At 44.4% G+C, this 23,180-nt stretch overlaps 1 protein-coding gene across 4 annotated transcripts; it reads left to right on the top strand.

Moving 5' to 3' along the window:
• LOC100737756 (zinc finger protein 850-like) lies at nt 1,066–22,659 on the top strand. 4 transcript variants are annotated; one of them, XM_021095140.1, is made up of 3 exons: nt 1,066–1,325; nt 4,686–4,815; nt 17,396–22,658. In XM_021095140.1, exons 1-3 carry the CDS (start codon nt 1,293–1,295, stop codon nt 20,221–20,223), a joined length of 2,991 nt encoding a protein of 996 aa, XP_020950799.1. In that variant the 5' UTR covers nt 1,066–1,292; the 3' UTR covers nt 20,224–22,658. The 4 variants fall into 4 exon arrangements, with proteins under 4 accessions (XP_020950799.1, XP_020950798.1, XP_020950797.1 ...); XM_021095139.1 differs by having other exon boundaries at nt 1,070–1,451; nt 4,689–4,815; nt 17,396–22,659; XM_021095138.1 differs by having other exon boundaries at nt 1,070–1,451; nt 17,396–22,659.

Genomic DNA, 23,180 nt, shown 5'->3' with positions numbered 1-23,180 from the left:
GACTCACAGATTCTGAAAAACTTACGTTTACCAAAGGAGACAGGTTTGGAAGGGAAGGATGGGCTAGGAGTTTGCAGTGGGAATGTTGTAAAATTAGGTTGTGATGATGGTTGTACAACTATAAATATAATAAAATTCATTGAATTTTTTTTAAAAGAAAGAAACTTGGAGACGGAGTTTCGGGTGAAGTAGAAAGGAGTAGATTTTAGACCACAGCAGGATAATGTCATGAAGATGATACCCTCATTTGGGAGAGAAGATGAAGTGGTCTCATAATTTTGGGAGTAGAAAATGGACCACAGATAAGGATCAGGGTAGATGCAAGCTCTCATTCTTCTTCAAAGCTGGTGTCAGGCAGTCCAGGGACACATTCTGGTGGTCCTTGAGATTACCGCACAGTGACTTTCTTTCCGGATTAAAAAATGCTTAATCAAGTAGTAACATTTTCCATTCTTTGGGAGTTTGAGTTCAGTAGAAAACCTCAAAGATGTTGTCATGCGCATCCCTTAAGGTGGAATCAGGACCTGACCCAGGGATGTACTCTTGTTTGTCAGCTGCTCCTCCCTCCTTTCCCTGATTAAACACTATTTGAATTTACCCTTTGGAACACAGGGACTGCCATGGAGGCTGAATGAAGCCTTTTCCTACAAACCAAAATGGGGGACACCGGAACGCTTTTGTGACCAGGAGCCCCATAGGGTCCTGCTGGGTTTCATTACTCTGTGCAGTGATGGAGCATTGAGATCAGTCTATTTGGGCATATCTCAAATAACAATTTTATTTCCTGGGCTGGCCTTCACGGAGTATGAAACTATGTCTTTCTCCTGCAGTTCACAAGGAAAGTCCCTCCCTTGTTAGACGTAGGATGACCACCGTCAAGCACTCCCTACGGTAGTGCAGGGAGGATGCTCTTGTAGTCAAGATGGAGCACACCCGTGCGCGGGAGAGGTGGGGTGGTCGTCTCTGGAGCTCTAGGAACTACTTTACCCAGAAGATCAAGCGTCGAGTTGAGCCAATGAAAGATCAGATAAAGGTATTTTTGTGCGTGCGCATGTCGTCGGGGCGGGACTTCCGGCGTCCTCCTCCAGGCAGCCATTTTTATTGCTTTCGTGTGTTTTCTGGCTCCGGGGCTCTGTACCGGCACCGGGTTTCGGGACCGAGGAGTCTGAGTGGCGGCGCAGTCTCCGCTCCTCAGAGGCGGGCCTCAGGCTCGGTGACGCCGCCTGGAGGACCCCGCGTCAGGCCGGTACCCGTGCCCCCCTCCGCTCCCGCCGCTCCGTTCACAGAGTCAGATGGCGGCGGCCGCCCTGAGGGACAAGCCTCAGGTAAACGCTGGTCCTCCGGGCCCTCACCGCCCTCACCCCGCCAGACCCTATAGCCCCGAGTGCGGGGCGTCTTCTCACGTGCCTGACGTCCAGGCTCCGGTGTCCGGGACGGCGAGGCGGTCGTGGGTGAGGCCCTCTTTCTGATCAACTCTGTGATGGCGCGTGGGAAAGGGTACGGGTGGAGGGAGCCGCAGGTGCAAAGGCTTGGAGATCGGGCAGAGCCCCGAGGATTCGGGAAACCTGGGGCCCATCTGATGTCTGCAGTAAATGCAGCGTGTGGGGTGGAGTGACGCCTGGACTGTCTGACAGGTTCTTTTATCCTGAGGGTCCTGGAAGCCGTGGAGGGTAGGCAACAGAAGAGTTTAAGAACCTGTATTAGGTTTCAAAAGTTTTCAAAAAGCCGATCAAAGAGAATTAACTGAAATGGTGAAAAGGACTGTGCGGCACAGAGAGCTGTAGGAAGCAGCACCGAAGACTGAGGCTTGGAGGTTAGTCGGTTAGCCCAAGGCCACCAGGATTCAGGGCTGGGCTTCGAAACAGGGGAGGCCTGACCTTACCTGTAGCCAAGCCTTAGTTGCTTTCCCCATTCCACAGGTTCTGAAGGCAGGAAAGCACGTAGGAAATCTACACAAGGAGAGTGTCCCAGTCCTTCAGTGGCCTTGGCACCACCCACACGTTGTCTGGGGCTGTGGTGTCTTGAACCTCTTCCCTTGCCGTTTTCACTCCTTTTGGGTGGAGTGACCGTGGGGATACCTCAAGCCCAGGGCCTTGAGTGCAGGCCAAGGGTCAGTGGAGGTGTTCTTCTTTCTGTCAGGCAGTGTAAACACATGTGAAAGGTTATGTCTCGAAGAGATACCCACATGTGCCAATGCTTGGAATCATGATTCTGGTGGAGACAGGGTACAACCAGTCTCCATTCTTTTTATTAGGAACAAAGAGCTGAGGGTTAAGAATCAGGCCCGTAATGTGCCTGTGCAGAATTTGGGCATTTGTTTTGGAGGTAATGAGAAGTTTGGATGAGAAGAGATTATTCTTACCCATGTGTTAGTAGGTTCCATGGCTGCAGAGAAGAGACTGTGGGAGCAAGACAGGAGGCAGGGAGCCCAGGAGGGGGCATTTACAATAATCCAAATGAAGAGTTCCTCCGGTGGCTCAGTGGGTTAAGGATCTGGCATTGTCACTGCTGCTGCGCAGGTCTCTGCAGAGGCAAGTGTTTGTTCCCTGGCCCAGCACAGTGGGTTAAAGGATCCGACATTTCTACAGCTGTCGCGTAGGTCACAGCTGTGGCCTACATTCAGTCCCTAGCCTGAGTGAGAATGTCCATTAAAAAAAAAAAAAAAAAAGAGTTCCCATTGTGGCTCAGCAGGTTAAGAACCTGACTGGTATCCATGAGGATGCAGGTTCAATCCTCAGTGGGTTAAGGATTAGATGTTGCTGCAAACTTTGGTGTAGATCACGGATGCAGCTCAGATCTGGCATTGCTGTGGCTGTGACTCCTTTTCTACCTGTAGCCTGGGAACCTCCACATGCAGCGGGTGGGCCCTTAAAGAAAGAAAAAAAAGGGGTCAAGTAAATTTTTGAATGTTGTGCATGAGGGAGAGAAAGGGAAGAGTCAGAGATGGCCCCAGTGTTTTGTTTTGTTGTTGTTGTTGTTGTTGTTATTTCTTGGGCCGCTCCCGCGGCATATGGAGGTTCCCAGGCTAGGGGTTGAATCGGAGCTGTAGCCACCGGCCTACGCCAGAGCCACAGCAACGCGGGATCCGAGCTGCGTCTGCAACGTACACCACAGCTCACGGCAACGCCGGATCGCCAACCCACTGAGCAAGGGCAGGGACCGAACCCGCAACCTCATGGTTCCTAGTCGGATTCGTTAACCACTGTGCCACGACGGGAACTCCGCCCCAGTGTTTTTGATGTTAGGAGCTGATGGGATAGAATCTCCATCAACTGGGATGGGAAAGTTTTGTTTAATTTTTAGGGCTACCTGCAGTATTATGGAAGTTCCCAGGCTAGAGTTCAAATCAAAGCTGGAGCTGCTGGCCTACACCACAGCCACGGCAGCACCAGATGTGAGCTGCGTCTGTGACCTAGGCTGCAGCTGGCAGCAGTGCCAGATCCTTAACCCATTAAACAAGGCCAGGGATTGAACCTGCAGTCTCATGGATGCTAGTCAGGTTCTTACCCCACTGAGCCACCATGGGAACTCCTAGGATGGGAAGTTTATGGTAGGTTAATTTTCTTTGGGAATATCAGATGTTTTGTTTTGGTCCTGTTAAGAGTCTGAGGTGTTTCAGAGAAGGAGAGTGGACACAGCAGACGGGTGTCCAGATAGCTAGGGAGGAAGGGGGCTGTGGTGCGGAACAGGGAGTTGTGGTCCCATTGGCGGGGGGGAATGCAGGTCATCCTGGAAGTGCTGTTCACTGCTCCGAAAGAGGAGGGTCCGTGATGAGTGGTTTCCCTGCTCCACACCTGAGTAGCCTTGCTGAGCACACAAATGTGGGTGAAGGACAGACGTGCACAGAGTAACCATATGGAAGAGAATGGTATGACAGGTGCTAAAGGCTTTCCTGAGAGTAGTGGACATGTGGTGGCTCTAGAGGCCTAGAAATAATTGAATCAAATGACAAGAAGGCCTGGACTCTTATTTATCTGTGAATGTACAGCTTCACTGGAATTTTGTGGTGACGCTTGGTGGGTTCTGGGGTGTTTAGTCCTGATGGTGGATAGGTCTGGGGTAGATGTCATTTGTGAAAGTCACTGTGCCTTGCCCAGAGACCGTCAGGGCAAGGGGAGAGGAGACAGTTGTGGCTGAGGGGACAGGGAGTGCATCACAGAAGTGGAAGTGGGTTTTCGGCATCTATAATTACATGTGCCTCTGGGCGGCTAAAATCGAACCAGGGATCAGTAAAGGAGTCCTTCAAAGCAGCATTTGGCTTTCCCCAAGTGCTTAGTTGTGGGAGCCAAAGATGTGAGAGAGGTGCAGTCTACAGAATGCTGTGCACGTTTAAAGGAAGTGCTGGCTCATGGCCCCAGGGCCTGGTCCTAGGGACTAATGGGGGAAGCGGGGAAGCCTCCGTCTGCTTCACAAGCCCCAGGGAAGTGGGAAACGGGGTGGATGGAACCCTGCAGGCCAGGACCAGAGCTTGGATGACATCTCTGTACTGTCCTGCCCGATGTTGCCAAAAGCTGAACGCAGTGACTAAAGGGACCCTGAGGATGGGGTGAGCATGAGGGGCACCTAGGCCTGGAATTCCTGTGAGGTGGTGAGCTCTGGAGGAGGATGAGGGTGGCAGAGCTTTGTGATGAGTTGGATTGTGGGATTGCAGAGAATGTTCACAGCTGACTCTGTCTCTGTCACAGCAGTGTAGTATGACCTTTGAGGACATTGCCGTGTACTTCTCTTGGGAAGAATGGAGGCTCCTTGATGAGACTCAGAGACGCCTGTACCTCGATGTGATGCTGGACAACTATGCCCTTATATCCTCCCTGGGTAAGACTCTCACAGCCGTCCCAGTGACTGGGACAAGGCTCTGTCCCCAGAGGGTGCTCTGCTCTCACATGTGCACTGTGGGCACTTCTTGCTTCCCAAACTTTCTGTGTAGTTGCTGTGGTAGATGGGGCTGGATTGTTTGCACTGCCCATTTCTTACCACTGCAACCCCGGTACCTGCTGCCCTGAATGGTTGTTAGGAAAAGGATTCAAAGCGACTCATATTGCAGTGAGCTTAATAGATTCTATGTGACTTGTTTTTTCTCTGGGTCGGTGTGTCCAGATCTATCTCATCTCTGTGTCCCAGGTTGTTTGTTTTTTGTTTTTTGCCTCTTTACGGCCACACCCTCGGCATGTGGAAGTTCCTAGGCTAGGGGTCCAATTGGAACTATAGCCGCAAGCCTACGCCACAGCCACGGCAACTTGGGATCTGAGTCTTGTCTGTGACCTACACCACAGCTCATGGCTACTCCAGATCCTTAACCCACTGAGTTAGGCCAGGGATCCATCTCGTGTCCTCATGGATATTAGTCAGGTTCGTTAACTGCTAAGCCACAACGGGAACTCCTGTGTCCCAGGTTTTGATCCCTTCTTTTAGCTGACATGTCCTTGTGCCATGCATGCAGGCATTGCCACGGTCATTACTTACTTGAACCACGAGGTACTTTTCCGGGCCCTTTTGCAGGGTTTGTAGTATTTAGATCTGTTTTCTTTCTTTCCTTTTCTTTTGTAGGATTTTTATTTTTTTCTGTTATAGTTGATTTACAATGTTCTGTCAGTGTCTGCTGTACAGCAGAATGATCCAGTCATACATACACACACATATATATATTCTTTTTCTCATATTATCCATCATGTTCCATCACACTTGACTAGATATAGTTCCCTGTGCTGTATAGCAGGATCTCTTTACTTATCCACTCCAAATGCAATAGTTTGCATCTACTAACCCCAAACTTTGAGTCCATCCCACTCCCGCCCCCTCTTCCTTGGCAAGTCTGTTCTCCAAGTCCATGAGTTTGTTTCTTTTCTGTAGATGGGTTCATTGTGCCATTTATTAGATTCCAGATATGTGATATCATGTGGTATTTGTTTTTCTCTTTCTGACTTATTTCGCTTAGTATGAGAGTCTCTAGTTCCATCCATGTTGCTGCAAATGGCATTATTTTGTACTTTGTTATGGCTGAGTAGTATTCCATTGTGTATACATACTGCATCTTCTTAATTCATTCATCTGTCAGTGGACCTTTAGCTTGTCTGCATGTCTTGGTTATTGTGAATAGTGCTGCAGTGAACATAGGGGTGCGTGTATTTTTTGTTTTTATTTATTTGCATTTGAGGGCCAAACCTGCAGCACATGGAAATTCACAGGCCAGGGATTGAATCTGCATCTTCATGGATACTAGTCCGGTTCATTACCACTGAGTCACAACAGGAACTCATGCATGTATCTTTTTCAATGAAAATTTTGTCTTGATATGTGCCCAGGAATGGGATTGCTGAATCATATGGTAGTTATATTTAGTTTTCTGAGGTACCTCGGTACTATTTTTCACAGTGGTTGTACCAATTTACATTCCCACCAACAGTAAAGAAGGGTACCTTTTTCTCCACACCTACTCCAGCATTTATTATTTTTGTTTTGTTAGTGATGGCCACCCTGACTGGTATGAGGTGATAACTCACTTTAGTTTTTTTTTTTTTTGTCTTTTTTTGCTATTTCTTGGGCTGCTCCCGCAGCATATGGAAGTTCCCAGGCTAGGGGTCGAATCGGAGCTGTAGCCACCGGCCTACGCCAGAGCCACAGCAACGCGGGATCCGAGCCGCGTCTGCAACCTACACCACAGCTCACGGCAACGCCGGATCATTAACCCACTGAGCAAGGGCAGGGACCGAACCCGCAACCTCATGGTTCCTAGTCGGATTCGTTAACCACTGAGCCATGACGGGAACTCCTCACTTTAGTTTTGATTTTCATAGCGATGCTGAGCATTTTTTCATGGACCTGTCGGCCGTCCATATGTCTTCTTTGGAGAAACGTCTGTTCAGGTCTTCTGCCCATTTTTCAATTGGGTTGTTTTTTTTTGTTGTTGTTGTTGCAGAGTTGTATAAGTTGTTTGTATATTTTAGAGATTAAGCTTTTAGTAGTTGCATCATTTGAAACTATTTTCTCCCATTCTGTAGGTTTTTTTTTTTTTTTTCCGCTGTGCAAAAGCTTGTGAGTTTGGTTAGGTCTCATTGGTTTATTTTTGTTTTTATTTCTGTTGCCGTGGGAGACCTAAGAAAACATCAGTACGGTTGATGTCAGAGAATGTTTTGCCCATATTCTCTTCTAGGAGTTTTATGGTGTCTTGTCTTATGTTTAAGTCTTTAAGCCATTTTGAGTTTATTTTTGTGTAGATCTGCTTTTCCTTTTTTCCCCATTCTTTCTTTTCTTGCAGCCTTGTCAAGGTATAAAATTGTATATGTTAATGTTTATAACTGATGACTTGGTATCTGTATACATTGTGAAGTAATTGCCACAGTGGAGTTAAACACCTATTACCTCATAAAGTTACATCATTATGAGTGTTGGTGTTATTGTTATTATTATTTTGGTAAGAATGCTTAAGATCTCTCAGTAAATTTATTTATTTTATTTATTTATTTATTTATTTATTTATTTATTTTGTCCTTTAAGGGCCGCACCCACGGCATATGGAGGTTCCCAGGCTAGGGGTCCAATCAGAGCTGTAGCCGCTGGCCTACGCCAGAGCCACAGGAACTCGGGCTCCGAGCCGTGACTGCGACCTACACCACAGCTCACGGCAACGCCAGATCCTTAACCCACCGAGCAAGGCCAGGGATCAAAACCAAAAACTCAGTGGTTTCTAGTCGGATTTGTTAACCACTGAACCACGAAACCACGACAGGAACTCCTCTGAGTAAATTTGAAGTGTACAACGTCATTGTTAACATCATGGTGCATATTACATCCTCAGAATGTATTAACCTTATAACTGAACATTTGTACCTTTTGACAAACATCTCCCCATTTCCACTATTCCCCAACTCCTGTCACTTTACTTTCTGTTTCTGTGATTTAACCCTCCCCCCACCTTTTTTTTACACACATGTGGCATGTGGAAATTCCTGGGCTGGGATCGAACCCACTGCAGTGACAATGCGAGATCCTTAATCCATTGTACCACAAGGCAGCTCCTGATTTTGCCTGTTGACAAAAACTTTTTATTTATTTTATTTTTTTAGGTTTTATTTTTTTCCTTTTTTAAAAGTTTTATTGAAGTATAGTTGATTTACAAGGTGGTGATAATTTCTGCTGTACAATAAAGTGATTCAGTTATACATGTACACACATCCATTCTCTTTCAGATTGTTTCCCCGCGTAGATTATCACAGAACATTGTGTGGATTTCTTTGCGGTACAGCAGGTCCTCATTGGTCAGTCATTCCACATACCTCATTGTGCACATGCAGATCCCCAGCTCATCCCCTCACTCCCCAACCTGTCCCCTTTGGTAACCCTAAGTGTTTCTGTGAGCCTTTTTCTTTTATGCAAATAAGTTCATTTTCGCCAGGTTAAGACAGTTCAATGTAATGAAATGAAATGCTCATGGTCGACATTGTTGCAGAACTAGGTTGGGACTCCAGGTTTCCTAATGCCGAAATTGGGGTTCTTTTCATTGTATTGCACTAAATGCCTCAACGGTAACTCCCCCAATGCCATTTATTTTATTTTACTTTTAATTTTTTAAATTTTATTTTTTACTTTTATTTTTTGTCTTTTTTGACTTTTCTAGGGCCGCTCCCATGGCATATGGAGGTTCCCAGGCTAGGGGTCAAATCAGAGCTGTAGACGCCAGCCTATGCCAGAGCCACAGCAACTCAGGATCCAAGCCACGTCTTTGACCTACACCACAGCTCACGGCAACGGCGGATCCTTAACCCACTGAGCAAGACCAGGGATTGAACCCGCAACCTCATGGTTCCTAGTTGGATTCGTTAACCACTGAGCCACGACGGGTATTCTGAATTTTATCTTGGAAGTATTCTGAATTTTATTGTATTTTGTTTTATTTGCTTTTTTGCACCCACAGCATATGGACGTTCCCAGGCTAGGGGTCAAATCAGCGCTACAGCTGCTGGCCTGTGCCACAGCCACCGCCACAGCCATGCAGGGTCTGAGCCGAGTCTGCGACCTACACCACAGCTCACAGCAATGCCAGATCCCCAAACCACTGAGCAAGACCAGGGATCAAACCCACAACCTCATGGTTCCTAGTCAGATTGGTTCACCACTGAGCCACGACGGGAACTCCGAACTTTGATATTCTTGATCCAGTTAGTTTGGCTATTAAAGGACAGAGTCACAGCAGTGACAATGCTGGGTCCTTAACCTACTGAGCTACTTTTCGGAACTATTTTGAATATCAGTGTTGTCTTATTCCCAATCTTGTAAGATTTCACCTTTTTGTTGTACAACAGAAATTATCACAACCTTGTAAATCAACTATACTTCAATAAAACTTTAAAAAATGTGTTAAAAAAAATGTTTACCTTTACACTGTTGGATATGCTGGTTGCTATGGGCTTATCCTATGTGACCTTTTTTTTTGTTTGTTTGTTTGTTTTTGTCTTTTTGCCATTTCTTGGGCCGCTCTCGCGGCATATGGAGGTTCCCAGGCTAGGGGTCCAACCGGAGCTGTAGCCACCGGCCTACGCCAGAGCCACAGCAACACGGGATCCAAGCCACATCTGCGACCTACAGCACAGCTCACGGCAACGCTGGATCCCCAACCCACCGAGTAAGGGCGGGGATTGAACCTGCAACCTTATGGTTCCTAGTTGGATTCATCAACCACTGCGCCACGACAGGAACCCCCCCATATGACCTTTTTGATAGAGGTCTATTCCTTCTTTTTGTACGTTTTTGAGAAATTTTATCTTGGAAGTATTCTGAATTTTGTCAAATGCTTTTTCTGCATCTGTTAAGATAATCATGTATATTTTTCGCCTTTATTCTGTTGAAGTGGGATAGCAGCCCATTTGTTGATTTGCTTATAATAGAACATTCTTGAATCCCAGGGATAAATTCACATGATCACTGTTATTATTCTTTTCAAATACTGGTGAGTGTCAAAAAAAATTTTTTTTAAAATTAGGGAGTTCTCTGATGGCCAGTGGATTGAGGTTCCTGCATTCTCACTGCTGCAGCTCTGGTTGCTGATGTGTAGCACAGGTTACTTCTGCATACTATCTGTGTGGCAAAAAGGAAAAAACAAAAACAAAAAAAATAAAAGACCATGAGAGAACCTGAAATACGCATTGCAACTTTCATTAAAAAAAAGTTAAGGGAGTTCCCGTCGTGGCGCAGTGGTTAACGAATCCGACTAGGAACAATGAGGTTGCGGGTTCGGTCCCTGCCCTTGCTCAGTGGGTTAATGATCCGGCGTTGCCGTGAGCTGTGGTGTAGGTTGCAGACGCGGCTCGGATCCCGAGTTGCTGTGGCTCTGGCGTAGGCCGGTGGCTACAGCTCCGATTCAACCCCTAGCCTGGGAACCTCCATATGCCGCGGGAGCGGCCCAAGAAATAGCAACAATAACAACAACAACAACAACAAAAAAGACAAAAGACAAAAAAAAAAAAAAAGTTAAGGGAGTTCCCGTCGTGGCGCAGTGGTTAACGAATCCGACTAGAAACCATGAGGTTGCGGGTTCGGTCCCTGCCCTTGCTCAGTGGGTTAACGATCCGGCGTTGCCGTGAGCTATTGTGTAGGTTGCAGACGCGGCTCGGATCCCGCGTTGCTGTGGCTCTGGTGTAGGCCGGTGGCTACAGCTCCGATTCAACCCCTAGCCTGGGAACCTCCATATGCCGAGGGAGCGGCCCAAGAAATAGCAACAACAACAACAACAACAACAAAAAAAAGACAAAAAGACAAAAAAAAAAAAAAGTTAAAAAGAGAAAAGAATAGACTGATAACAAATAAGGAAATTACATCAGTAATCAGAAATCTCCCAGCAGCAATAATAGGCCATTACCAGATAGATTTCATTGGTGAAATCTAAGTTTTAGAAGGCATTAATGTTTTCCAAAAATTTGAAGAGGAAAGAGCATTTCCAAACTAATTGTAGAAGGCCAGTATATTACCTGACTCCAAATTCAGACAAGGACTGTGCAAGAAAAGTACGGGCCAGTATCCCTAATCATAGATGTAGAAAGGAAAACAACAAAATACTAACTAAAACCCTCCCCCCCAAACAGTTTTTAGTGTTGTTAATCTTTTCATTGTTTTTAATAGTTTCTATTTCATTTGTTTCTGCTCTGATCTTTATTTTATTCTATATTCTGCTAACTTTAATCTTTATTCTTTCTCTCATTCCTCAAGGTGTAAAATTAGGTTGTTAATTTGAGATGTTTCTTTTTTCTTTTCCTTTTATTTATTTATTTATTTATTTATTTTGACTAGACCAGTGTCATTTGTAAGTTCCTGGCTCAGGGATTGAACCTGCACCAGAGTGATCCTCAGCTGCTGCAGTGACAGCCCTAGATCTTTAACCCACTGCACTACAAAGGAACTCTGCATTCCATATGTCCTACCTCCATTTTTGTCTCAAGATATGTTTTGATTTTCCTTTTGGTTTTTCCTTTGAAAGTCAGGAATGTATTAATGTTCACATCTCTCTAAAGTTTTTAGCTTCCCCCCATTGATGATTTCTAATTTTCTCCATTGTGTTAGGAAAAGTTACTTGATATGGTTTCAGTTTTCTGAAATTTGTTGTCTTGTTTGACATAATATGATCTATCCTATGAATATTCTTCTTTTTTTTTTCCTTTCCTTTTGGCCACCCCATGGCATATGGAGTTCCCAGGCCAGGGAACAGATCCAAGCTACAGTTTTGATCTACACCTAAGCTTTGGCAACACCAGATCCTCTAACCCACTGTGCCAGACAGGGGATCAAACTTTTGTCCCAGTGCTTCAGAGATGCTGCCAATCCTGTCTCGCCAAAGTGGGAACTCTCTCTTATGAATATTCTTTGATCTATTCTAGAGAATGTGCTTTGTGCACTTGAGAAGAGTGCATTCTGCTGTTGTAGGTTGGAATGTCCTGTATACGTCTGTTAGATCCATTTGGACTAAAGTGTTGTTTATTTCAAATATACCTTTACTTTCTTTTTCTTTTTTTCCTTTTTACAGCTGCACCTGTGACATATGAAAGTTCCCAGGCTAGGGGTTGGGTTAGGGCTGCAGCAGCCAGCCACAGCCACACCAGATCTGAGCTGTGTCTGTGACCTATACCACAGCTCACAGCAACGACTGATCCTTAACCCACTGAGCAAGGCCAGGGATCAAATCCACATCTTCATGGATAATAGTTGGATTTGTTTGCGCTGTGCCACAACGGGAACTCTGAATATACCCCTACTTTCTGTCTAGATACCCCATGCTGCAAGGATGATACTGGGGAGTTCTTGTTGTGGCTCAGCGGTTAATGAACCCAATTAGTATCCATGAGGACACGGGTTCGATCCCTGGCCTTGCTCAGTGTGTAAGGATCCTGCGTTGCTGTGAGCTGTGGTGTAGGTCACAGATTTGGCTCAGATCCTGTGTAGCTGTGTCTGTGGTGTAGGCCAGCAACTGCAGCTCCTATTCAATCCATAGCCTGGGAACCTCAATATGCCACATCTGTGGCCCTAAAAAGCAGAAAATAATTTAAAAAAGGAGGATACTGAACTTCTCTATTAATATTGCTGTCTTTTCTGCCTTCAGATCTTGTCATATTTGTTTAATAGTTGATGTATGGTGAGTATGTATGTATAGTTATATATACATCCTCTTGGTAAATCAACTCCTTTATCATTATATAATGACTTTTGTCTCTTGTGAGTATTTTTGATTTAAAGTGTATTTTGTCTCAGTTAAGTATAGTATAGCTTACTGCTTCTCTTCCAATTTCCATTTAAGTAGAATAGCTCTTTCAGTTTTTACACAATTAGCCTGTGTGTTAAAGCTGAACTTACTCTACTTTAGGCAGCATATAGTTAAGACTTGTTTTTCTGTTTTTGCTTTTCTGTTCAGCCAATGTATGTTATTTGATTGGAGAATTATTTTAGGACCTTCTCTTGCCATCTTGTTAATTATTGTCTGACTGTTTTGTAATTTCTTCTCTTTTTGCTATCTTCCTTTGTGATTTGATGATTTTCTGTGATGATATAATTTTATTCCTTTCTTCTTGTCTTTTGTGTGTCTGTTATAGATTTTGCTTTGTGGTTACCTTAAGGCTTACATAAAAGCCTTTTTATTGTGCATTATGTAACAATTAACAAGTTATTGTGGGTATAGTTATTATTATTATTATTATTATTTTTTTTTTGGCTTTTGTCTTTTTTGTTGTTGTTGTTGTTGCTATTTCTTGGGCCGCTCCCGCGGCATATGGAGGTTCCCAGGCTAGGGGTTGAATCGGAGCTGTAGCCACCGGCCTACACCAGAGCCACAGCAACGCGGGATCCGAGCCGCGTCTGCAACCTACACCACAGCTCACGGCAACGCCGGATCATTAACCCACTGAGCAAGGGCAGGGACCGAACCCGCAACCTCATGGTTCCTAGTCGGATTCGTTAACCACTGCGCCACGACGGGAACTCCTGGGTATAGTTATTTTTAATACTCTTTTGTGTTTTGGAGTTCCCGTCATGGCGCAGTGGAAACGAATCTGACTAGGAACCATGAGGTTGCGGGTTTGACCCCTGGCCTCAATCAGTGGGTTAATGATCCAGCGTTGCTGTGAGCTGTGGTGTAGGTTGCAGATGCTGCTTGGATCTGGCGTTGCTGTGGCTGTGGTGTAGGTTGCAGATGCTGCTTGGATCTGGCGTTGCTGTGGCTGTGGTGTAGGCTGGCAGCTACCGTTCCAATTAGACCCCTAGCCTGGGAACCTCCATATGCCGCAGGTGCGACCCTCAAAAAAGACCAAAAAAAAAAAACAAAAAACTCTTGTGTTTTGTTGGTTTTGACCATGCCCACAGCATGTGGAAACCCCTGGGCCAGGAATTGAACCCACACCACAGCAACCCGAGCCACCACAGTGACAATGCTGGATCCTCAACCTGCTGCACTGCAAGAGAATGCCAATATTCTTTTCTTTTAACCTTTATAGTTGAATAATTAACAGTGTTACCATGTTAGAGAATTCCAAATTTGACTGAATATTTACCTTTACCAGTGTATTTTATATTCTAGTTCGCATGTTTGTTGTTCTAGCTTGAGGAACTCTAGTCTTTTTTTTTGTCTTTTGTTGGGCTGCACCCGCAGCATATGGAGGTTCCCAGGCTAAGGGTCCAGTTGGAGTAGTAGTTGATGGCCTGTACCACAGCTACAGCAACTTGGGATCCGAGCCGCGTCTGCGACCTACACCATAGCTCATGGCAACGCCGGATCCTTAACCCACTGAGCGAGGCTAGGGATCGAACCTGCAATCTCATGGTTCCTAGTCAGATTTGTTAACCACTGAGCCACAGTGGGAACTCCAGAACTCTTTAGTCTTTATCATTTCTTGTAGGATAGGTCATGTGGTCATAAATTTTCTCAGATTCCACTTGTCTGAGAAAGTGTTTCTCTTTCATTACTGAAGGACAGCTTTGCTGGTATTCCTTTTTTTTTTTTTTTTTTTTGTCTTTTTTGCTATTTCTTTCGGCCGCTTCTGCGGCATATGGAGGTTCCCAGGCTAGGGGTCGAATCGGAGCCGTAGCCACTGGCCTACGCCAGAGCCACAGCAACGCGGGATCCGAGGTGCATCTGCAACCTACACCACAGCTCACGGCAACGCTGGATGGTTAACCCACTGAGCAAGGGCAGGGACCGAACCCGCGACCTCATGGTTCCTAGTCGGATTCGTTAACCACTGCGCCACGATGGGAACTCCTGGTATTCTTATTTATAGGGTTCCCCCCACCAGCATTTAGAACATATCTCACCCTCATAGTATTCAGTGTTTCAGCTGAGAAAACCACTTGTATCTTTATGAAGATTCCCTTGTATAAGTGGATTTTCTTTTTCTCTTGAGTTTCGTGTTTTTTGTGAAGTCCTCTGTAGATTGACTCTATTTGGGGATTTGTGAGCATCATGTGTCTGAATGTACACTTCTTTTACCAGATTTGCAAAGTTTTCATCCATTATTTCTGTAAGTAAACTTTTGCCCCCTTCCTCTTTCTCTTCTCCTTCTAGGACCTCCATAATGCAAATATTGTTTTGTTTCATGATGTCCCACAATTCATGTAGACTTTCTTTAATCTTTTTAGTTGTATTGCCTTTTTTTTTGTTTTGACTAGATGATTTCAAAAAACCTGCCCTCAGTTTCATATTCATTGTTTGATTGAAACTGTTTGTTGCTCTATTGCATTTTTCATTTCATTCGTCATCTTCACCAAAATTTCTCTTTGGTTCTTCTTCATACTTTCGGTCTTTTGGTTTAAAACCTTATTTTTTTGTATATTGTTTTTGTTATTTTGTTGAATCATTGGTCTGTTTTCTAGGAGCTTACTGAGCTTCCTTGAAACAAATATCATGGATTCTTTTTTTTTTTTTTTTTTAATTTATTTATTTTTCCCCACTGTACAGCATGGGGACCCAGTTACACATACATGTATACACAATTTTTTCTCACATTTTCCTTCTGCATTGTAAGTATCTAGACATCTCTCTTAGTGCAGTACAGCAGGATCTCATTGTAAATCCATTTCCGAGAGCAATAGTTTGCATCCGTTAACCACAAGTTCCCACTCCCTTCTCCCTCATGAATTCTTTAACACCTTGTAGATCTGCATTTCTTTGGGCTGACAAATAAATTGTGCCTTTGGGAGTGTCATATTTCCTTGATTTCATTTGTTTGTGTTTCCTGAAGCCTTGCACTGATATTGGTACATGTCACAAAGCAGTCATTTCTTCCAATCTTTATATAAGGTTTTGCTGGGGAAGAGCTTCACCTGTGTGTGGATGTGAGCTAGCTTGGTGGGTAGTGGCTTACTGCCGGGCTTAGCAGTTCAGCAGGTTCTCTGGCAGGTCCCCCTTGGTGATGACTGCTGTTTACTTTAGGGCAAGAGCTGCCAGACTCCTCTGCAGGGAAGGCAGCTGGGGTCCATACCTGTAAACAGTTGCCCTCCTCTCCTCTGCACACTGGCCTCTGCAGGGGTGGCACAGCCTGTTGAGGTTCTCTGAAGCAAAGGCTGCTGCTGCGTTCCTCACCAGAGCAGGCCATTAGGGAATGCGATGGCATCCTCCAGTTGGTTGATTCACATAGCCCCAGCTCTTCATTTTATTTCCTCTCCATGTCCAGGTGTCTGCTAAATTAATGTTTCCAACAGTCCTTTCTGTGTGATTATTTCTACTTTTTAATTTCTACTGTGTTACTACAGTAGCTTAATTGGATTCCAAAGCCCTCCTAGGGCCAATTTTGTTTGTAGGTAGTGGTCCAATTTTTGTTGGTGGTGAAGGCTAGTGTCCTTTGCTGTTATGCTGACATCACTCTCCTAGATCTCTTTTCTGGGTCTGTTGTGGGCTTCATTTCTCTGGAACAGTGCAGGCTGTTCATCTCTTTTGTTTTTCCCTTAGGATTTGTGTGCTGCATGTCCCATTTAGTTGCTCAACTAGGACTTAACGTATGTCCCAGGATGGAGAGGACTCCAGCCCATGGCAAATTGGGCTCAGAGTATACCTGGTCCTTGTGAATGGCAGCTGAGGAGAGTTTAATGTTAGATCTGTGTTCAGATCATAGCAGGAACCTATCTTTGTTGAGCCAGAGTTTTGGTGCCATTTCCAGTGGCCCTCCCTTACTTCTGTCATTCCTTTTCCACTGTTAACACTTTGCTGACCCTCAGTTCAATTGCTTGTCATTCTCACTGTGTCTTCCAGCCCAGGGATAATTTCCACTTCTCTGGACTCCACATCTCACCCATTTTTCTCACCTGTCTTTAGGTAATACTTGCTAACATTGGTTGTGCTATGATCACATTCCCTTAAATTGGTTTTGAAAGGCAGGTAATTATTTAAGTACAGTTGATTTACAATGTTGTGTTAATGTCTACTATACAGCAAGGTGACTTGGATGTACACACAAACATACATATATATTCATTTTCATATTCTTTTCCATTATGGTTTATCATGGGATATTGGATACAGTACTCTGTGCTGTACAATAGGATCTTGTTTCAGCTAATATGTCATAGTGGAATTTTTTTTTTTTTAATAGTGGAATTTTAATGAGCTTGGATATACCCTTCTATGCAGTCCCAAATCAGCAGAAAAGATGCTTAGGAAACTGTTGGGAGAGAAATAAGTTGTAGACCCTGCTGTTATTTCTTGTGTCACACACCCTATCTCATATCCTTCCCCTGATTAGGTCTCCACTGTTCTGTGACCTTGAGGCCCAGGAATGCACAGCAGTCTGCTATTCCTTCCTCGGAATTCCCACTCTCCTGTGAGAAGCCTTCCATAGACCCAAACCTAGATAAGACAGATGCACATTTGTAATGAGCTTGCCCTTCCCTATAGTCAGCATATGCTTGACCAGCATTTCTTTCTGTCCAGGTTGCTGCTGTGGAGCAGAGGGTTCAGAGGCATCTTTTGAACAGATTGATTCTTTAGGAGCGTCAGAGGCCACGACACCCAAGGCAGCTTTGTCTTCCCAGAAGACCCACCCCTGTGGGCTGTGTGGTCCAGTCTTGAGAGACATTTTCCACTTGGCTGAGTCCCAGGAGGCAGAACACCACCAAAAACTGTTGAGGTGTGGAGCATGTGCAAAACGATTTTATTTTGATGCAAGTTTTGAACAGCACCAGGAGCAGCACATGGGAAAGGAAACCCTCAGAAACAGTGTGGAAAAGGCCTCATTTGTGAAGAGCAGCAGATTCCATGTGTCACAAAAGCCATTTATCTCTGGGGAGTTTGAAAAGGACTTCCCGATCATCATGGGACATCTGCAGCAACAGGCCATCCATGCTGTGGAGAAGCCAAACATAGTCACCCAGTGCGCATCAAGTTTACAAAGCAGGAAGAGTCATCACACCTGGGAAGGGTGCAAGAAAGCCCTCAGCCCTGAACACAGACTTGTTCAGGACCAAGGTGTCCACACTGGAAGACAGTGTTTTGTGTGCAGTGAATGTGGGAAAACATTCAGATACAAATCCTCATTTGTTGTTCACCAGAGAGTCCACACTGGAAAAAAGCTTCATGTGTGTGGTGAATGTGGAAAATCCTTTAGGCGAAGCTCAACCCTCAGTCAACATCAAAGAATTCATACTGGGACAAGGAAGTACAAGTGCAGCAAATGTGGGAAATCCTTAAGTCACAAATCTGTCATCATTTCTTCCCACACGTGGCGCAAAGGAGAAAACAGTTACATGTGCAGTGAATGTTCAGAATCTTTTAGCTATAGCCCACTGTTCATTCCACATAGAAGAGTTCAAACTGGAGAAAGGCCTTATAAGTGTAGTGACTGTGTGAAATCTTTTACTTCTTTGTCTGCACTTGGTTATCATCAGAGATCTCACACAGGAGAACGACCTTATGCATGCAGTGATTGTGGAAAATCTTTTATCTCTAGCTCTGACCTTCGTTATCATCAGAGAGTTCATTCTGGAGAAAGGCCTCATGAGTGCAGTGAATGTGGGAAATCTTTTATTACTCGTACTGCTCTTCGTTATCATCACAGAGTTCACACTGGAGAAAGGCCTTATGAGTGTAGTGAATGTGGGAAGTCTTTTACCCGAAAAAATAACCTAATTATACACCTAAGAGTACACTCTGGAGAAAGGCCTTATGAGTGTAATGAATGTGGAAAATCTTTTACCTTTAGCTCCAGCCTTCGTTATCATCACAGAGTTCACAGTGGAGAAAGACCTTATGAGTGCACTGAGTGTGGGAAATCTTTTAACAATAGGTGGACTCTCATTCGACACCGGAGAATTCACACAGGAGAAAAGCCTTATGTGTGCAATAAGTGCGGGAAGTCTTTTTCCTGTAGCTCCACCCTCCAATATCATGAGCGAGGTCACCTTGGAGAAAGGCCTTACGGGTGCAGTGAATGTGGGAGATCTTTTACCACTAGCTCTGCCCTCCGTTATCATCAGAGGATTCACACAGGAGAAAGGCCTTATGAGTGCAGTGAGTGTGAGAAATCTTTTATCTCTAGGTCTGACCTTCATTATCATCAGAGAGTTCATTCTGGAGAAAGGCCTTTTGAGTGTAGCGAATGTGGGAAATCCTTTATCCGAAGAAATAATCTCATTATACACCAGAGAGTTCACACAGGAGAAAGGCCTTACCAGTGTAGTGAGTGTGGGAAGTCTTTTAATAATAGGTGTACACTTATTCAACACCAGAGAGTTCACACAGGAGAAAAGCCTTATGTGTGCAGTGAATGTGGGAAATCTTTTACCTCTAGCTCCACCCTCTGTTATCATCAGAGAGTTCATGCAGGGAAAAGGCCTTATGAATGCAGTGAATGTGGGAAATCTTTTACCTCTAGCTCCACCCTCCGTTATCATCAAAGAGTTCATACAGGAGAAAGGCCTTATGAATGCAGTGAATGTGGGAAGTCTTTTACTTTTAGTGCCAGCCTCCGTTATCATCACAGAGTTCACACAGGAGAAAGGCCTTATGAGTGCAGTGAATGTGGGAAGTCCTTTAAGGACAGATCACAATTCAATAAACACCGGAGAGCTCACACTGGAGAAAGACCTTATGAGTGTAGTGAATGTGGGAAATCTTTCAGCCAAAAATCTTCCCTCTCAACACACCAGAGAATTCATAATAAAGAACGATCTTATGAGTGTAGTGCATGTGGCAAGTCTTTTACCTCTATCTCTGGCCTTGGGTATCATCAGAGAGTTCACAGGGGAGAAAAGCCTTATCAGTGCAGTGAATGTGGGAAATCTTTTACCAATAGCTCTATACTGATTCGACACCACAGAGTTCACACAGGAGAAAGACCTTACGTGTGCAGTGAATGTGGGAAATCTTTTACTAGTAGTGCCACTCTCTCTTACCATCAGAGAGTTCATGCAGGGAAAAGGCCTTATGAATGCAGCAAATGTGGGAAATCGTTTACCTCTAGTTCCACCCTTCGTTATCATCAGAGAGTTCATGCAGGAGATAGGCCTTATGAGTGCAGAGAGTGTGGGAAATCTTTTATCTCTAGCTCCAAGCTTCGTTACCATCAGAGAGTTCACACAGGAGAAAGGCCTTATGTGTGCAGTGAATGTGGGAAATCCTTTAGGGATAGTTCCCAATTTAGTCAGCATCGGAGAGGTCACACTGGAGAAAAGCCTTATGAGTGTAGAGAATGTGGGAAACTTTTTATGCGAAAATCTACTCTTTCTCAACATCAGCGAGTTCATGATAGAGAAGTGCCTTAGATAGAGGTTTTCTCATTCAATATAAGAGTATCAAAGGAAACTGAGCCACCATCTGTCTAAATTGACTTGGATATCTCAACACAGTGGGGAGATTCCCCATAAGTTTGTTATGTGGGAAGCATGTATGACTCTTGCACTTTCTAACCTGTCCAAGGCTGTTCCCAGATTTACGTCACTGCCATCTCTGTGCTCAGGACCATTTCACCTCTACCACCTGCCATCTCTGCAATCAAGACCATTTCACCTCTACCACCTCAGGACCATTTCACCTCTACCACCTGCCATCTCTGCAATCAAGACCATTTCACCTCTACCACCTGGCAGCTCCACACAGTGCGTTAAGTCACCAGCTCAGTGCATTCAGGGAGCTGACTTCTGTTTTCCCATGAATTGGCCAATTTAGGAGTAACCTGAGCCCTTATGGGGGGCAGCTTTCACTCCTTTTACTGTGAACCTGAGTTGGTGTTGGCCCAGAGTAACAGATTCTCAGCTGGCAGCTTGCAGAGTACAACTGCCTTTTTCAGGGATGTGTTGGTCTCACATGATACAGTAGTAAGTTTTTCCAGCTTCCAAATTGTGAGCCAGAGAACTGCCTGATGCTGATTGCTTTGGCTTGTACTATAAGGCTGTGCAAGCATTTAAGTCCTTTCTCATCTTGGATGTTCTATTTACTGTCGGGTGGTTTATAAACAGATTTGTGCTATACAAGTGTAAAGGGGATAACAGTTTTTAGGGGTCTCAGAATTGTGTCTGAGGAGGGACAGTATGATGGCAGACAGTAACTTGCCAGGTTTGACCAAATTTGCATTGCTGCCCACAGCCTCCTAGGAAAGACTGCAGGGATACTTGTATTTCATTTGAGACCTTGGAGTCTCACAGATGACCCCTGAGAAGCAGGCAACTGTAACAATCTCAAAATGTTTTTGAGAGCAGTGCAAGTTGTTCCCCTTACTCAAAGGAGAGATCACAGGTATGCCAGCATGGTGAGGGATATCTTTCCCAGGTCTACAGAGACCTATATTCCTTCATGGCCACAAATTACTGGGCTAATGTCACTGTAAGACCATTGGGTCCAGGGGAAACCACAATTGGTACAGAAACACTGGTTTAATAGCAGAAGAACCTGCAGCCAACAAGATGGCAATGTGCTGCTTCTAAAAGTGCATCCACAAATGTCTGTAAAAATGTGGAGGATCAGTTTGTGCACAAATCTCAGCCACTCCAGGCATATATATCTTGTGTAACTGAAGTCATCCGAGAAAATAAAAATAATTGAAAAGTTGTGTGTATTCCTTTAGCCTCTATAATGTCCATCTCAAGTCCAGGCAGGAAGAATGACAGAAGGGGATTTGGGAGTTGCCTTTGTGGCTCAGCAACAGGTTAAGGATCCATTGTTGTCACTGCTGTGGTGAAGGTTTGATCGCTGGCTTGGGATCTTCCATGTGCTGTGAGTACAGCCAAAAAAGGGTGGGCGGTGATCTGTAGTCCATGGATGTGGCTGTTGTAACCCAGACAGCATTCCTGTTTCTTCCAGATGGAAATGCGCTTTTTGCATCCCATATTTGCTGCCACTGAGGCATGGCTGCTGTCTGCCCGCCATCCAAGGACTTAAGGGGAGAGATTATGGAATCAGTAAAGGGTTGCCCAGCCTATTTTTTTGAAAAGACTGGGACATACCTATCTTTAAGTCTTGAACAGTCTTTTATTTATTTATTTTTTATTTATTATTAGGGCATCACCTGTGGCATGTGGAATTTCCCAGGGGTCGAATCGGAGCTACAGTTGCCAGCCTAAATACCACAGCCGTGGTAATGAGGGATCTGAGCAACGTCTGTGACCTACACCACAGCTCATGGCAACAACACTGGGTCCTTAACCTACCCAGTGAGGCCAGAGATTGAACCTTCATGCTCATGGATATTAACCAGATTTGTTTCTGCCACGCCAAGATGGGAATCCCCTTGAGCTCTTTTTTTTTTTTTTTTTTTTTTTTAACAGCTTTACTAAGGTAAAATTTCCATGCACTAAACCGAATATATTTAAAGTGTACAATTTGATAGGTTTTCACATAGGTGTGAACCTCTGAGACCATCATCATAGTCCTAATAGTGGCCATATCTGTCATGGTATATTTACCTCATTCCTATTATAAACTCCATGCCTTTTGGACTTCTCCAAGTAACCAGTGATTTACTTAAAATAGATACCTTGCATTTTCTTGAATTTATGTGATTAGAATCATATGCTATTTACTGTACTTTTTTGTTTTCCTTTGTGTATCATAATTACCTTGAGATCCATCGGTAATATATACAGAGTGGTGGTTTTTTGTTTTTTTGGCTAATATTTTTCGATATGCCAGTTTATCCATTTCCTTTATGGGTATTTGGCTTGTTTCTAGATTTTTGACTACTGAAAATAAAGCTTATATGAATATTGTGTTCTCCCTGTGAATGTATTTCTTTTAACTCTAGTCAGTAACTTAGAAGGTGTGAGTGATAACTTTTATTTATTTATTTATTTTGCTTTTTAGGGCCGCACTCGAGGCACGTGGAGGTTCCCAGGCTAGGGGTCCAATCGGAGCCATAGATCCTGGCCTACACCACAGCCACAGCAACATCAGATCCAAGCCACATCTGTGACCTACACCACAGCTCACAGCAACACCGGATCCTTAACCCAATGAATGAGGCCAGGGATTGAACTCGCAACCTCATGATTCCTAGTCGGATTCGTTTCCACTGCACTGCAATTACTTTAGATCATGTTACTTTCCTAAAAAGTAAAACAGTCTAGATACTCATATTGCAACAGAACAAAGGGTGGGGGAAAAATGTATACATGTAAGAATAACTTGATCCCTATGCTGTACAGCTGGAAAAAATTTAAAAAAAAAGTAAAACAGGAGTTCCTGTCATCATGACACAGTAGAAACGAATCTGACTAGGAACCATGAG

This window comes from Sus scrofa, chromosome 6, assembly GCF_000003025.6.
Source record: "Sus scrofa isolate TJ Tabasco breed Duroc chromosome 6, Sscrofa11.1, whole genome shotgun sequence".
Lineage (NCBI taxonomy): Eukaryota > Metazoa > Chordata > Mammalia > Artiodactyla > Suidae > Sus > Sus scrofa.
Note: the sequence above shows the minus strand (reverse complement) of the source record. Positions and strands in the feature narration are given on the sequence as shown.